Genomic DNA, 13148 nt, shown 5'->3' on the forward strand with positions numbered 1-13148 from the left:
CGGCAGCTTTGGCGCCTGGTCCACCATCGGCCTGCCTGGTGCAACCTCCCATCAACTGGACCGGGAGGTCCGCCGTCACCGCTGGCCCTCCTCCATTTGGCTGGCGCAACCTCCCATCTCCCCTGCAGCCGTCATCGTCCTCTTGCCTGCTCGCTCGTCTTCCTTGCCTCTGCCAATGCTTCATGGCCATCATCCTCCATCCTCGGCAGCTCCGGCACCCGGTCCACCGGCGGCTTGGCCAACGCGACCTCCCATCAGCCGTCGTCCACCATCCTCGGTCTCTGACTAGCCGGAACCGGCCGTTCCCCCGTTCCGCGCTGCGTCGTATGGAAGAATGGTAAAAAACGCATGTTGCAAGCCTATATTTCAAGTGTTTCAGATGTTTCATAGGTATATTGCAAGTGTTTCATGCGGATATTATAAAAGTAGATCGGGATGTTGCATATGTTGCAATATTTGTACACGTGTCGCAAGCTTCTGTTCACAATGTTTCATCTGTTTTCAAGACGTATGTTGGAAGTGTGTTTATTTAAAATATTGCATATGTTTCACACATATGTTGCAAGTGTTTTTATTTGGATTTTGCGTATATTTTTGCAATGGTTTCAAGTGTTTGCGTATATTTTTGCAATGTTTTCAAGTGTTTTTCAGGTGTTTTTGCAAGTGTTTAAGATGCATGTTTCAAGTGTTTCATCTGCCTTCAGACATATGTTGCATCTGAAAATTTTAAAAGTAGATCAGGTGTTGCATCTCCCTCCTTGCCTTCTACCTGCCTTGCCTTGGTGTCTCCTTATCCTCCCGACGCCAGCTAGGCATCCGCCGTCTCCTCCCCCTCTTCTCGATGCTGGTGACTATTGGACGGCGTGGGCCCCATGTGGGCGCGCAAAACAACACGGGAAAAGGACTGCAGGTGCGGTGTCCGGACACCCTATCCGTCCAAATGTCCGGATGCTAGCAAGCTCGAATTGATATGGAACGAGTCCCAGTCCTTGAATACACACCGCACTTGACCTCTTCTCTAGGTCATCAGCACAAAACATGTACAGTCCTATAAACACAAAACGAACCGGTATGAACTATTTGTGCACCACTAAAAAACGTTTTGAACCTAGAAATGCAAATCCAAGTTGGTGGACCTCATCAACACAGCCAGACAAGTTGACGGACGAACCATGCATTTTACTCTTTATAAATGTTCTGTTGCCCCGCATTGAGAAGTTTTATCCGAGTTTCAGCAAGTTCAGTCAACTTCCTCTATAAGAATATATCACAACACAATCTGCATTTACATTCATAATATTGAACTCACGAACACATTGTGGGGAATAAAGCATGCCCAACACGTTTCAACTTACAAAATACCAATAACTTAAACAAACCAGAATCACCGGATGTGCAGCTACATTGCTCACATAAGGTGAGAGCTTAGGTGAAAATGTCAATGAAAGGAAGGCCAAAAAAACACAGACAACACTGGCATGCGAAGCTGTTTGATTGCAGAAACATCTCGCTGCAAATCACTAGTAGAATTCATTCCCGGCACTGTCTGAAACCATATCCATAGAAGTGTCGTTGGAGCTTGCAGAATTCGTCTCCCTATTTGCCCCTGCTAAGTTTGTTTCTGCATTCCGGCCTCCATTGCCAGCACCTTGAGTGATGTGATAGTTCTGGAGACTCCTGCGCACTGGGCTTGATAAGGCATTAGAGAATATTGTATTCTTTGACTGGTCAGTGATGCTGGGTCTAGGAGCAAACCCAGCTGCTGATTGCCCATACAAACCAGTTCCAGGTGGGACAACTGAATTGGTGAATGGATTTGCAATCTGAGGATGCTGATGTACTCTTGGGGAGACATTTGCATCAGTACCTCCATAGTCTATCTCATGCTGCAAAAGAAACAAGAGTATGTGAACATTATGATTGCTTCACAAATTTAATGAGCGCAAGAAATCTTTACTACCCAATGCAACAGGCATAGTGGTAACTAGGTCCATCTGTAGTTCTTTCTAAAGGCATACTACTTCATAGCAATTACCAAATACTCTAGACACCCTTGTCACGACAATCCATTGCCGAATGAGCTCCTGTACGGTATGATGTGTATCTTGTATGTTCGGAAAACCTAGTCCTCATGGAGGACTGTTTGGATGTGGTAGCTCCTGTACAGTAGGAGGTGTATCTTGTATGTTCGGAAAACCTAGTCCTCGTCATGACAATCCATTGCTGAATGTAGCTCCTGAACATATAGGAATATTTAACACACAGGAAAAAAAAAAGAAACAGATATGGAACTAAAGGCCTGTTTGGATGTTGTGGCTTTAGAAAACTATGGTATCAAGAAACAGTAGTTATATGAGCCAAAGACTTGCAAAACCGTGATTAAGAAAAAAAGGTCTAAACTGGAGTTCCTAAAACTCATAGTATGGTTTTGACAAAAGTTTGTTGCATCCAAACACACAGAAGTTTGGCAACTCCCTCCCATCCAAACAGAGCCTAAACAGCTACAAAAGCAGATGCATAGGTAAGATTTTGCTTATGTAAATCAAATCAAGTGTCTTCTCCACAAAAAGTAAGGCAACTCATAGTCAAAACATGTTCAAGCAAAGTGCAATAGTCTAGGAAGTTTCAAGGTCGGACCTGGATATGAGACATTATTTCAGCTACAGTGAGCCTTGCCTCTTCATCGTGCTTCCTCAAGATCCATTGGTAGAGCTTTTCCTGCAACATTAAGCTTGAATTTAGCAAAGAAATTTCTTTACTCATACTTAGCAATATAAACTCTGAAGCATAAGAATCTCCAAGAAAGATAAATGCTCATGTATGCTGTTCTGAAGCACAGGAATTAATTGTGATAGTAAATCCTGTATGTTTGTCCATAAACTTTTACCTGTAGATATACCTATTATTTTTTTCTCTGAAGACTAATAGAATAAACCTTCATACTAAACTACTTCAAGTCTCAATGAATACTACAGTGTTGCAATACAAAATTGCATCCCTTGCGGGCAAACTAAATAGATACCCAAGCACCTTCGGAGTCCTACACTGCATAATTTACTTGTCGTGGATTACCTAATGTCTCTCTTGAAGGACAGGTACACCGACAGTTTGGCAGTATACACACAATAAACACAGAACTAATATTTGAGACTGTTCCAACCGACATTTTCTTGGGTTATTTGGATTGGTACCATTACAATTCTCAGAACTTTGAGATGTACCATTAAAATTCACCTATTTTGAAACTTGCCATTACAATTCTTCTTCTACCTAATACTTGCCATTTTCTATGTCTTCCGGGTGTCTGGGCCCACTGCCAGGCCGTATACGTGTACACATCTTCCGTATGGACCAAAACACCCCCGGCTGCTTCTCTCCCTCCACTCACTGACGTGTGGGCCCCACACGTCAGATTCTCCTTCACACACCGGCCACTCCTCCCTTAGCTCGACCGACGCCTCTCTCTCTCTCACTCCTCTCTCTCTCACACACCAGCCACTCCTCCCTCTCCCTCCAACCACATCGGCGCTCCTCCTCGTTCCCACACCATGGCGGTGCCCTTCCTCCCTCAAACCACGGCGGCACCCCTCCTCCCTTTCACTCCCACCAAGGCGGCGCGGCTTGACCACGGCAGTGAGCGCGGCCCGTCTCGCCCGACGGCGCGCGTGGGGGCGCGGATCCGGCCACCACCTCCTCCCTAGCGGCGGATCCGGCCCCCTCCTCCTCCCCGGCGGTGGAACCGGCCGCCACCTCCTCCACGGTGGTGGATCCGGCCCGCTCCACCTCCCCGTCGGCGGAACCGGCCCCAACCTCCTCCCCAGCGGTGGATCCGGCCCGCTCCTCCCCGGTGGTGGATCCGGCCCCCACCTCGTCCCCGGCGGTGGAACCAGCCCCCACCTCGCCCACGGCGGCGGATCCGGCCCCCACCTCCTTCACGGCAGTGGATCCGGCACCCTCCTCCCCGACGGCGAGCGGATCTGGTTGAGGAGGCGAGCAGCATGGATCCGACGGCGGCAGATCCCAGCAGACGAGATCCGACGGCGTGGATGGGCTTGCTGGAGGTTGAAGGAGAACCTGACGTGTGGGGCCCACACGTCAGTGAGTGGAGAGAGAGACGCAACGGGGGTGTTTTGGTCCATACGGAAGATGTGTACACGTATACCGCCTGACAGTGGGCCCAGACACCCGGAAGACAGAAAATGAAAGTATCAGATAGAAGAAGAATTGCAATGGCAAGTTTCAAAGTTCTGAGAATTGTAATGGTCCAAATAACCTTTCTTGTTCTATATAAGCTTGTGCGTGCAGAATCCTACACGTCCACTGATGTATGGCTAAATCCAACCTCTATACTTGTTTATCTAAAAGATCGAAGAAGGCAAATCAATCAAATTCACGCGCGGGGGGCAATCGAATTCCCTATGCCCCGACCCCCGGCCGACCAACCGGCGGGCGGGCGGACGGAAGAGAAGAAGCAGGAATGGGGGGCGGTAGACAGGAGACAGGGGAGGGTGTACGCACTAAGGCGTGGCGCTCGCCGGCCTGGAAGGAGAGCTTCTGCTGGGCCATGGCCTGCGTGTACAGCTGGGAGAGGGAGTTGGCGGCGCCGCAGAAGGTGGAGTAGAGCGTGCGATCAGCCTCGTCCAGCCGCGGCGCGGCGTCCGTCTTCCTCTTCCGGGCCATCGCCGCCGCCGCCGCCGATGATGATGAAGCCGCGCGAATCGAGGAGGGGAAGAGACTAGAAAGGGTTTGCGGATTGCTTGCGCTTCCAATTGAATTTGCTTCCCCCCTTTTCCCCCTTGTGCTAGTATATCTACTCGAGGCTCCGGTTCGCTTTCGGCTCGGCGGTTCGTGTCGTGGTTTTTTGGTTCACGCAACGGAGAGAGACGCGGCGGGCCAGCAGGCGAAACGGACCGGGCCGAGCTAAGGACACACCTCTGTGTAGGCCTCACTATGGGCCGGGCTGCAGCCGACAACATACCAGATTTATTGTGGGCCTTCAACAGCAGAAGACCGGCCCTGAAATAGTGAAATATACTACTACTGCTCGGAAAATCGGGCCATGGTTTGGTTGTTTTCTAAACTTGCTTTGCTGTGTGTGTGTCTCTCTCTCTTCTCTCCGCCCAACGACGCCGCGATCCAGATCCAGGCATCCAGGCCATCCTTCTGCCGCCGCGGACTGCGCCTCTGTTCCTTCTCCAGCGGTCGGGCGTCCCCGTCGTTCTCGATCATCCCCTGGACTGGATCGGAACGGAGATCCTCCAGCCGGACCTGCGGTGATCCCTTCCTTTTCTCGGTAGGCGGCCTCCTTGAACGGATTCCTCGTTTTCTGTAATGCAGATTCTTGAGTCCTCAAATCCGAAGCTTCTACGCGGTGGATATGATGGATCGTTTCCTTTGCAGGATAGTGTAGTGAGCTAGCCAATGGAGTGGTAATTCGTCAGGCTGTTATCAAGTTCCTGGTTCATGGTGCCTGGATGAGCAGTGGAGATGCTACTGGCCGTGGAAGGAGGAGGGTTCTTCTCGTCTTCAGCTTCAGGGTACAGCCATGGCCTCGCCCTCTTGCTGCTCGGGCGGAAAGCTGAGGAGAAGCCCGTCAAGGTCTCGCCGTGGAACCAGTACCGGCTAGTCGACCGGGAGACGGAGCAGGTGTACCACCTGCCCTCCGCCGCCAAGGACCAGGCGCCTGGGAAATGTGCTCCCTTCGTCTGCTTCGGATGCACGGCGAATGGCCTCGAGGTGGCGTCTCCTCCCAAAGCGGCCTCCAGCAGTGCGCTCGGTGTCGGTACCTCGCAGGAAGAAGCATCTTGTTCAGCAAACAAGACGTTGACCACTAGTGGTTCCATCGGTGGTAGTGAGAGACGAGGCTGTCTTAAGAGCAACTCCAAAAGGGATTCTTTGGAGCACCGTATAGTGGTCAGCGAGGGTGAAGAACCACGCGAGTCTATGGAAGAGGTGCAGACCTTGAGATCTAGCGTGGAACGGAGGAAAGTTCAGTGGACAGATACATGTGGAAAGGAGCTTTTTGAGATAAGGGAGTTTGAAACAAGGTATGGTCCAAAAATCCTATATTTCCTTGCATGCCATTGTGCCCTGGAAAATATATTGTGTTCGTGGTTATTTAGTCAGAACGTCCTATTGTCAATTATCATACATGAACGATGCACATTTCTATCTTCTTCTATCAATGAATCCAAATTTCAAAATAAGAGCTATAAAAGCACAACATCATCTCAAAATTTTTTGGTACTTTTATACCATCTACTAGTAACCATCTTGTGAGGTAATTGATCTTCAAATTTTCAAGTAACAAAGATACCACAAAGTTCGAGTGTTCCGTCTTAATGAGTAGTCTCCACCTAAAAGGCTAAAACTTAACGCCTTCTTCCTTGGATCCAAATATCCTCTAAAGCCCTATGTACATACTTTTAAAAGTAAAGACAATTCCACATACTAAAATTTAAATTATGCTTATCAAATGTTCTATATTGTGGACATGTTAAAGTGCATGGGGTTTACACTAGTTTATAGCTCATTGAAGAAGCAGTGCACCTGCACCATTAAATGATGCAAATATGTGTGTAGTCTGGCTTGGTGCTGAATCCTCATTACTACTAAGGTCCTGTAGAGCTTCTGGCGGCTCTAGCTCCAGCTCTTCCGTGTACTATAGCGACGAGCCATTTTCATCTCTCCTCTCAAAATGAATTAGGAGCCAGTGAAGCCACTATGTTTAGCTTCACCGGCTCTGGCTCCTCCGCGCACTATAGCAAGGAGCTGAAGCCATTTGGAGCCGTGCCAAACGGGGCCTAAATGTTAACAGTATGAAGAATAGTTGTATTTTTGTTTGATTTGCATTCATTACGTTGTAAGAGGAGCATTTCCAACAATACTACCCAAAACAAACTACCTACTTGTCTGTTTGGGTAGCCACCCATTTTGATAGTACCCATATTTTGTTGTTGTCTCCAGCAATACTACCTAAAACAGGCCACCCAAACTCATCCTCTCTCGTGTTCTTCTTGTTATAGACGAACTCATGCGCCGGCGCCAGAGCAGAGATGGAGCTGGAGTTCTTGTGTTCTACTAGTGCTTTGTTACACATGTATACTATATTCTGATTGCTGCTTTTTGTATCTTGGCAGCGACGAGGGCCTGTCAGATGATGATGCAGAAAATGAAGGTTTCCGGAAATGTGAGTGTGTGATTCAGTAGATTTCATGTCTGCACAACAAGCCTGACAGAACATCTCCTCATGGTAAGCCTATGTCCTGCTGGGAAGGATATGCCGCACCAGTGACTTCTTTGCAACTGAAATGATCGATGACAGTCGAAACAAAGCAAACAGTGATGAGTCGATATTGTGCTAGATTATTTGTTGGTTCAATGCTTAACTAGTCTGCTCGGCAGGGTTATAGTTTCGATGCCCACCTGTACAATATCAAGATCTCCTTTCTTTCTTTTGTCATATTTTGTTTTTCTGGTTTTTCATTGTGTTTTCACGCCCGCTGTACCATATGAGGCTGCCCTGTTACTTCTGCCTGGGATGTTGGATCCCTGACTTCATGCTGTTCCCTTCTGTTCTGCTCCTGACGTGTTGAGTGATTGCTTGTTGACATTTTCGTCCAAATTGGTAAAATTCATTCTTCGTTGCATAAGAGTGACATATGAGGGCCATTTGATTGTTTAACTCTCAGGTGGACTGTGTTTTGATGTGGATTTGTCTTTCTGCCCCGATAATATCTATGAGACATTGCTTTTCCACGGTTCAGTAATGTCTTCTCTGAGAAAATGTACCACTATATTGGTTGCTAAATTAGTACAATTCTGAATCTTATACCTTTGACAAGTTTTAATACTATAATGTAGTAGCAAACATGTCCAGTGTGTTGTAAAGGAATGCACAATTTGTTATGTGGTCACTTGAATGACTTGAGGCTTAGAGAGTTATGCAATAATCATATTATTTCTTCAATATGTCCTGAGATCGGACTCCATACCTAGTCATCTGTTCCAATGCACTCCATACTATGGCTACATACATGTTTTTCTAAGTTCGGGTCATGGACAGGACACAAAGATGCGAAGGTATGTGGAAAATAAAGAAAAAACGGTGATGTTCTAACTTAGAGGATGTTTCTTAAACCTAGACCTAAGGGTTACAGCCATTTTGGGATGTTTCTTAAACCTAGACCTTTCTAAATTCGTTCCTGCAAGAAGCTAAACCCAAGACCAAAGGCTATACTAGACCTCCTGTGACCACTAGGTTGCTAGTATCTTAGGCAAAGTGTCAACTACAAGTTTACAAATCACGTCGAGCAATACAATTTTCATATAGAATTTGTTTTCCGGCTTGATTTGAAAAGGTTATGGTTTTTTTAAAACATGAGAGACCACCTAACATATGGTCCCAGTGCCATATCAGCAAAAAAACAACCAAGAAACCACTTTGAAATGTACAAGGAGGGTATCTTATCTGCTTTTGAAAGTTATACGGTGTATATGTTGTCTGATATTAGAGTCTCGGAGTGCTTTTCAAATTCAGCAGCACATTCAAGAATAAAATAGACTTTGAAATGGTCGAGGAGAGTATTTATCTGGTTTTGAAAATAATAAGGTGTGTATGTTGTACGATATTGAAGTTTAATAGTAATTTTCAAATTCAGTGACACGTCCAAGGAATAAAAAAAAACTCAACTCTAATTTTATATATACGTTGCAAATAACATTGTGCCAATTCTTAGGTAATTTTCTATACAGAATAGATGTTATGGCTTAGAATAATCGACCAGAATTCATACAAAATGGTGTATTCTTTTCTTTCACGAAAGCAAGGAGCTGTCATTCACGGATAAAGATTTATACAAATATAGTTGTGTATATTGTCAAACCAATACCAGCTGAATAATCGTATATAGGAAAACTCAATTTGTCAAACAATCGCTGCTTTTTTTTCATATTGATAATCAGCCTGTTTATTTGTGGTTTCAGTCAGGGTTTATCAGTCAGTTATCAGTGTTTTCCTCTCACAACAGACCAATACCAATCGGACTTATCAGCCCAGTGAATGGCCGAATAATTATAAAACAAAAGCGGTACTACAGGGAGCCCAAGTGACAGACAGGGACAATCGCAGCAGGTCAGCACCAGAATGTCTGAAGGTGCTGCGCCCATGTTGAGTCCCTGCAAACCTCACAAACTTTCTGTTAGGAGACAACACGCCCGATGTTGAGTTCCTGGGCCCTCTGTTCGCCGACGGAAACTTGGCACCACACGCTCTTATCCACAGCGAGAGCGTGGGTGTGTGTCCAGACCTCCTCCACGCGTTCCTTCCCCTCGTCTCCTCCCTGTTCTGTTCATACCCTCCCAAGAAACAAGAGAGCCAGGCCAGCGCTTGCTGCAAAGCTCAAGCGCCGCAGCAATGTCTCTGGCCCCGTCCATCCCTTCTATCAAGGTGAAGGTGGGGGCCGTCTCGGTCGCACCCCCGCACCGCGCATGCCGGTCCTTCGCGGTGATCAGGAGCTCCAAGGCGGAGGGCCCCATTCGGAGACCTGCGGCGCCTCCGCTGTCGCCACCACCACCGATGCCACCCAAGACGCCGGCTCTGTCCACTCCTCCCACCCTGTCGCAGCCTCCGACGCCCGTGAAGCCCGCTGCTCCACCCACGTCGCCGCAGCCGACACCACCGTCTCCTGAGCCGAAGCCAGCTGAGGCCACAGCCCCGGCGGCAGCGCTGCAGAGGCCGGTGGCTGGGGCTGTGACGCTGGAATACCAGAGGAAGGTGGCCAAGGACCTGCAGGAGTACTTCAAGAAGAAGAAGCTGGAGGAGGCCGACCAGGGCCCGTTCTTTGGGTTCTTGCCCAAGAATGAGATTTCCAACGGAAGGTACGCTTGCCCCTGCAAGATGCTATCAAATTTGTGAACCAGAAGTTCTACAAAAAAAAAAAAAAAAGTGAACCAGAAAGCTTTTTGAACTATCCAATATGGTTGGTGAGATTTTTCCTGGTACCTTCAAATATTTGAAGGTTTTGAGTCAGGGACATTTCTTGACCTAATAAACTAAACTGCAAATTGATCTAGCCTGAGCATTACAGAGAGCATTCTCTTTAGCAATCAATATATCGATCAAACATCAGACTTGAGATTGATTAATCAGTTGAGAACTGACATGTTTCCAATCCATTTGGAACAAGGCCTAGTGAAGTTACCAAAAACTATCATGTCCCTTTCATGCTACTCAATTTACTCATGTAAGGTTCTAAGTAAATATGAGTCTACAATAAGCATGCTAAAAATGCAAAATGGGTAGATGTAAAGATTCACCACATTGTTGAATAACCAGGTAGCTTGTCTCTATGCGCTAATCCACCTTGCTACAAATCTTGCAGGTGGGCCATGTTTGGATTTGCAGTAGGGATGCTAACAGAGTACGCAACAGGCTCGGATTTTGTTCAGCAAATGAAGATCCTTCTATCCAATTTTGGAATTGTGGACTTGGATTAATGGCGGACTTGGTGTTTTCGTTATGTATAAGTCTTTTAAGTGTAATGTACTTACTTGATATGGCATATAGAAAATTTTATCTTGCACGTTGTTTAACTTCATTTGTGCTGTCCTTTTTGGATACACAATAGTATCAATTTCCAGTTTTCTTCTATTAGCTACCTGGATTACACGAGAGGACAACAATGTAGGATTTACTGAGTTACCGTGTGGGCACAAAGGTTTATCTCTAATAATAATGTACAATTACAAGTTGCCAAATGCCAATAATAGTATATGCTTTCAGACAAATAACAGCGTATGCAGCGGCGGATCTAGGAAATATTTCAGGGGGGGGGGGGGGGGGGGGGGGGCTGAACAACACTACTGTTCGATCTTAAGTTTCGGCCCTCTACACTATAGAACTTTGCCTAAAAATTCATAGGGGCTTCACAGGAGGTTCCACTGTTCCGGTATGGGTAGGGGGGGCTTGAGCGCCCCCCCCCCACCGTTGGATCCACCCCTGAGCGTATGTAGATTGGCATTGCTACATTATGATGTGAATATGCCATTGTTCTATCCTGGTTCATCTAGCATTAAGCAATAGGATCACAAGTCAAAAGGAGATGCTTTAATTGGAACACTAAAAAAGGTGCAGTTTCAAAAGGTAACACCCTCCACGCAGAAGTTATGCATGATGGCATTAATCAGCATTGCGGTGCAGAGATGGAGAATTACACGAAAAGTGATTGATTTGATAAGTTCTTCATCAAGCTCTGCAATTGCTTTTTCCTCCTGTTCATTGCAAAAGAATATTGATGTTAAAAGTGAAACATAGGAAACTACGTTGTCGACAAAGTTATTCCAAATAACCAAAAGATGCAATGTTTTATTTCAGACATTTACTAAAACATGATAACGCGAACAATGTTTTTAAGGTCTTACCTTCTCATGAGCCGAACGCTTCAAAATTTCAAGCATCTGGTCAACAGAGACACCAGCATGTCTAGACTGTAGACAGCACATGAAATAATTACTACTAGTGGCCTAGAACTAGATCCAACCTTCATGGACCGCATCTCTTCCAAAGCAGCACGAATGTCCATATCCTGCTTTGAATCCATTGCTCTATTTTCCATCTCTTTCATTGCATCACCCTCCTCAGCATCCCTTTTCCTCTTTTCTGTCTGCTGCCTGAATAAAAGAATATTCATCATGGTGACAAAATTGAAGATTATATGCATGGAATCGAATTTGTCCTTCGAATAAGCCCCAAAATCACTTACCTCGTCCTGTTCACGCCAAGGTTCAAAATTGCGACTAGCCCCCGATTCCACTGTGCACTTGAAGTAAAACCTAAATATTTGTATTCCCAAGTATGTCTGTGTCCAAATTTAGGGAACAGCATTAGCATGGGTTAGCATACAATCAGTAATCAAAACACACACATAGTTGATACGGATATGAATTTCCACAGTTCCAAGATAGGCAACCAAATATAATGATGCCTATGGTTGTAAATTTCCACAGTAATCAAAACACACATTATGCCAGACCATAAAATGATGAAAAATAAATTCAAACATGGTTGTAAATTCAAAAGCACAAAGATGCCTATGAAAAAGCTATTATGCCTAGCTAAATGAAGAGATGCAAGCGCTAAACACAAAGAACTGATCAGCCGTTTCGCTCGTTGGTTTCAGCCAGGGCTTATCAGCCAGCCAACAGTGTTTTTCCTCTCACAACAAACCAGCCACCAATCAGGCTTATCAGCCCAGAAGAAACCAACCAGCGAACAGGCTCGATGTCTCCATCAACACTGCACAACCTAGAAGAGCAGACAGAGCACATGTAGAGATAAGGAGTGAACATGAACACAATATCATGCATGCAAGTGGTGGCTCAGGAATAATATTAATACATTCTGGACTTATTCATGTAGTCATGACGAACAAAAGTTGCTAGGTTGGGGCGTTGGGCAGCCCATGTACTGTCATGAAAACATAACACCTATAAATCAGCAAGCCAAATTATTAAATTCAATTTTAATGTTAGATGCTAAAGGTGTTGTAAGCTTCGAATATTTGACAGATGCAATGATTTCTTTACAAATTCCACTTCCACGGGATAAGGGAAAATGGAAATAATAGTTGCCAGGTGTTAGTTATTGAATGGTAAATTCATGTCTGAAGAGAAACTCTAACAGTAATTTGTTGTTTGAATATATATATTTGACTTACCACTGGGTACGCCCTTTTTATATATATTTGACTTAAATAAGAGAAAGGTAAAGAAACTTGTACCTAGCATCTGGCAATGTGGTATGACCTGAAAGGTTAGGAATGGTACTGAACCAACCTTTCAAATCAGTTACCAATAATCTCCACAAGAACACTTCCCCATCTTTTGAAATGATGGAAATCGGATAGAATCCCTTAAAATGATTTGCCGGCTAATCATCTGAGAAATGTATCTAAGGCTATGTGACAATCTCCGCAAACCCGAAGGTTTCTCATTATTCTTATTGGGCCACTTGAGGAACGAGTCAGAATAAAGGCAACGGCTAGCTTCTCACTGTGATAGCTCAACAGCTCCTCTTTGTTTCTTCTTCAAGATCATACAAAGCATACTCTGTCAGGGGGAACATTAACCGGCATTTCTTATATTCTGTA

At 45.6% G+C, this 13148-nt stretch overlaps 3 protein-coding genes and 1 long non-coding RNA gene across 4 annotated transcripts; 2 read left to right on the forward strand and 2 right to left on the reverse strand.

The window, feature by feature from the left end:
- Positions 1-1265: 1265 nt before the first annotated feature.
- On the reverse strand, positions 1266-4817 carry LOC136450085 (uncharacterized). Its single transcript, XM_066450365.1, has 3 exons — positions 4519-4817; positions 2638-2718; positions 1266-1886 (listed from the first exon to the last, which is right to left on the reverse strand). Exons 1-3 carry the CDS (start codon positions 4678-4680, stop codon positions 1521-1523), a joined length of 609 nt encoding a protein of 202 aa, XP_066306462.1. The 5' UTR covers positions 4681-4817; the 3' UTR covers positions 1266-1520.
- A 232-nt stretch (positions 4818-5049) lies between these two features.
- LOC136450084 (uncharacterized) lies at positions 5050-7652 on the forward strand. Its single transcript, XM_066450364.1, has 3 exons — positions 5050-5293; positions 5401-6047; positions 7140-7652. Exons 2-3 carry the CDS (start codon positions 5488-5490, stop codon positions 7207-7209), a joined length of 630 nt encoding a protein of 209 aa, XP_066306461.1. The 5' UTR covers positions 5050-5293; positions 5401-5487; the 3' UTR covers positions 7210-7652.
- A 1410-nt stretch (positions 7653-9062) lies between these two features.
- On the forward strand, positions 9063-10651 carry LOC136452353 (light-harvesting complex-like protein OHP2, chloroplastic). Its single transcript, XM_066452973.1, has 2 exons — positions 9063-9879; positions 10383-10651. The coding sequence occupies exons 1-2, from the start codon at positions 9416-9418 to the stop codon at positions 10495-10497; spliced, it is 579 nt and encodes a 192-aa protein (XP_066309070.1). The 5' UTR covers positions 9063-9415; the 3' UTR covers positions 10498-10651.
- A 584-nt stretch (positions 10652-11235) lies between these two features.
- Positions 11236-12815, reverse strand: LOC136452354 (uncharacterized). The gene is made up of 4 exons (XR_010758808.1): positions 12780-12815; positions 11763-11858; positions 11422-11670; positions 11236-11271 (listed from the first exon to the last, which is right to left on the reverse strand). It is a non-coding gene; the product is annotated as an uncharacterized lncRNA (long non-coding RNA).
- Between the last annotated feature and the right edge of the window lie 333 nt (positions 12816-13148).

The sequence above is a fragment of the Miscanthus floridulus genome, chromosome 5, assembly GCF_019320115.1.
Source record: "Miscanthus floridulus cultivar M001 chromosome 5, ASM1932011v1, whole genome shotgun sequence".
In the NCBI taxonomy this organism is placed as follows: Eukaryota; Viridiplantae; Streptophyta; class Magnoliopsida; order Poales; family Poaceae; genus Miscanthus; species Miscanthus floridulus.

Excerpts from the sequence above, each read along its gene's own strand:
- LOC136450084 (XM_066450364.1), top strand. The coding sequence starts at position 5,488 with ATGCTACTGGCCGTGGAAGGAGGAGGGTTCTTCTCGTCTTCAGCTTCA. Across the intron at positions 6,048-7,139 it reads ATAAGGGAGTTTGAAACAAG|CGACGAGGGCCTGTCAGATG; the intron begins GTATGGTCCAAA and ends GTATCTTGGCAG.
- LOC136450085 (XM_066450365.1), bottom strand. The coding sequence starts at position 4,680 with ATGGCCCGGAAGAGGAAGACGGACGCCGCGCCGCGGCTGGACGAGGCT. Across the intron at positions 2,719-4,518 it reads CCGGCGAGCGCCACGCCTTA|GAAAAGCTCTACCAATGGAT; the intron begins GTGCGTACACCC and ends TTAATGTTGCAG. Across the intron at positions 1,887-2,637 it reads AAATAATGTCTCATATCCAG|CATGAGATAGACTATGGAGG; the intron begins GTCCGACCTTGA and ends TTTCTTTTGCAG.
- LOC136452353 (XM_066452973.1), top strand. The coding sequence starts at position 9,416 with ATGTCTCTGGCCCCGTCCATCCCTTCTATCAAGGTGAAGGTGGGGGCC. Across the intron at positions 9,880-10,382 it reads AATGAGATTTCCAACGGAAG|GTGGGCCATGTTTGGATTTG; the intron begins GTACGCTTGCCC and ends CAAATCTTGCAG.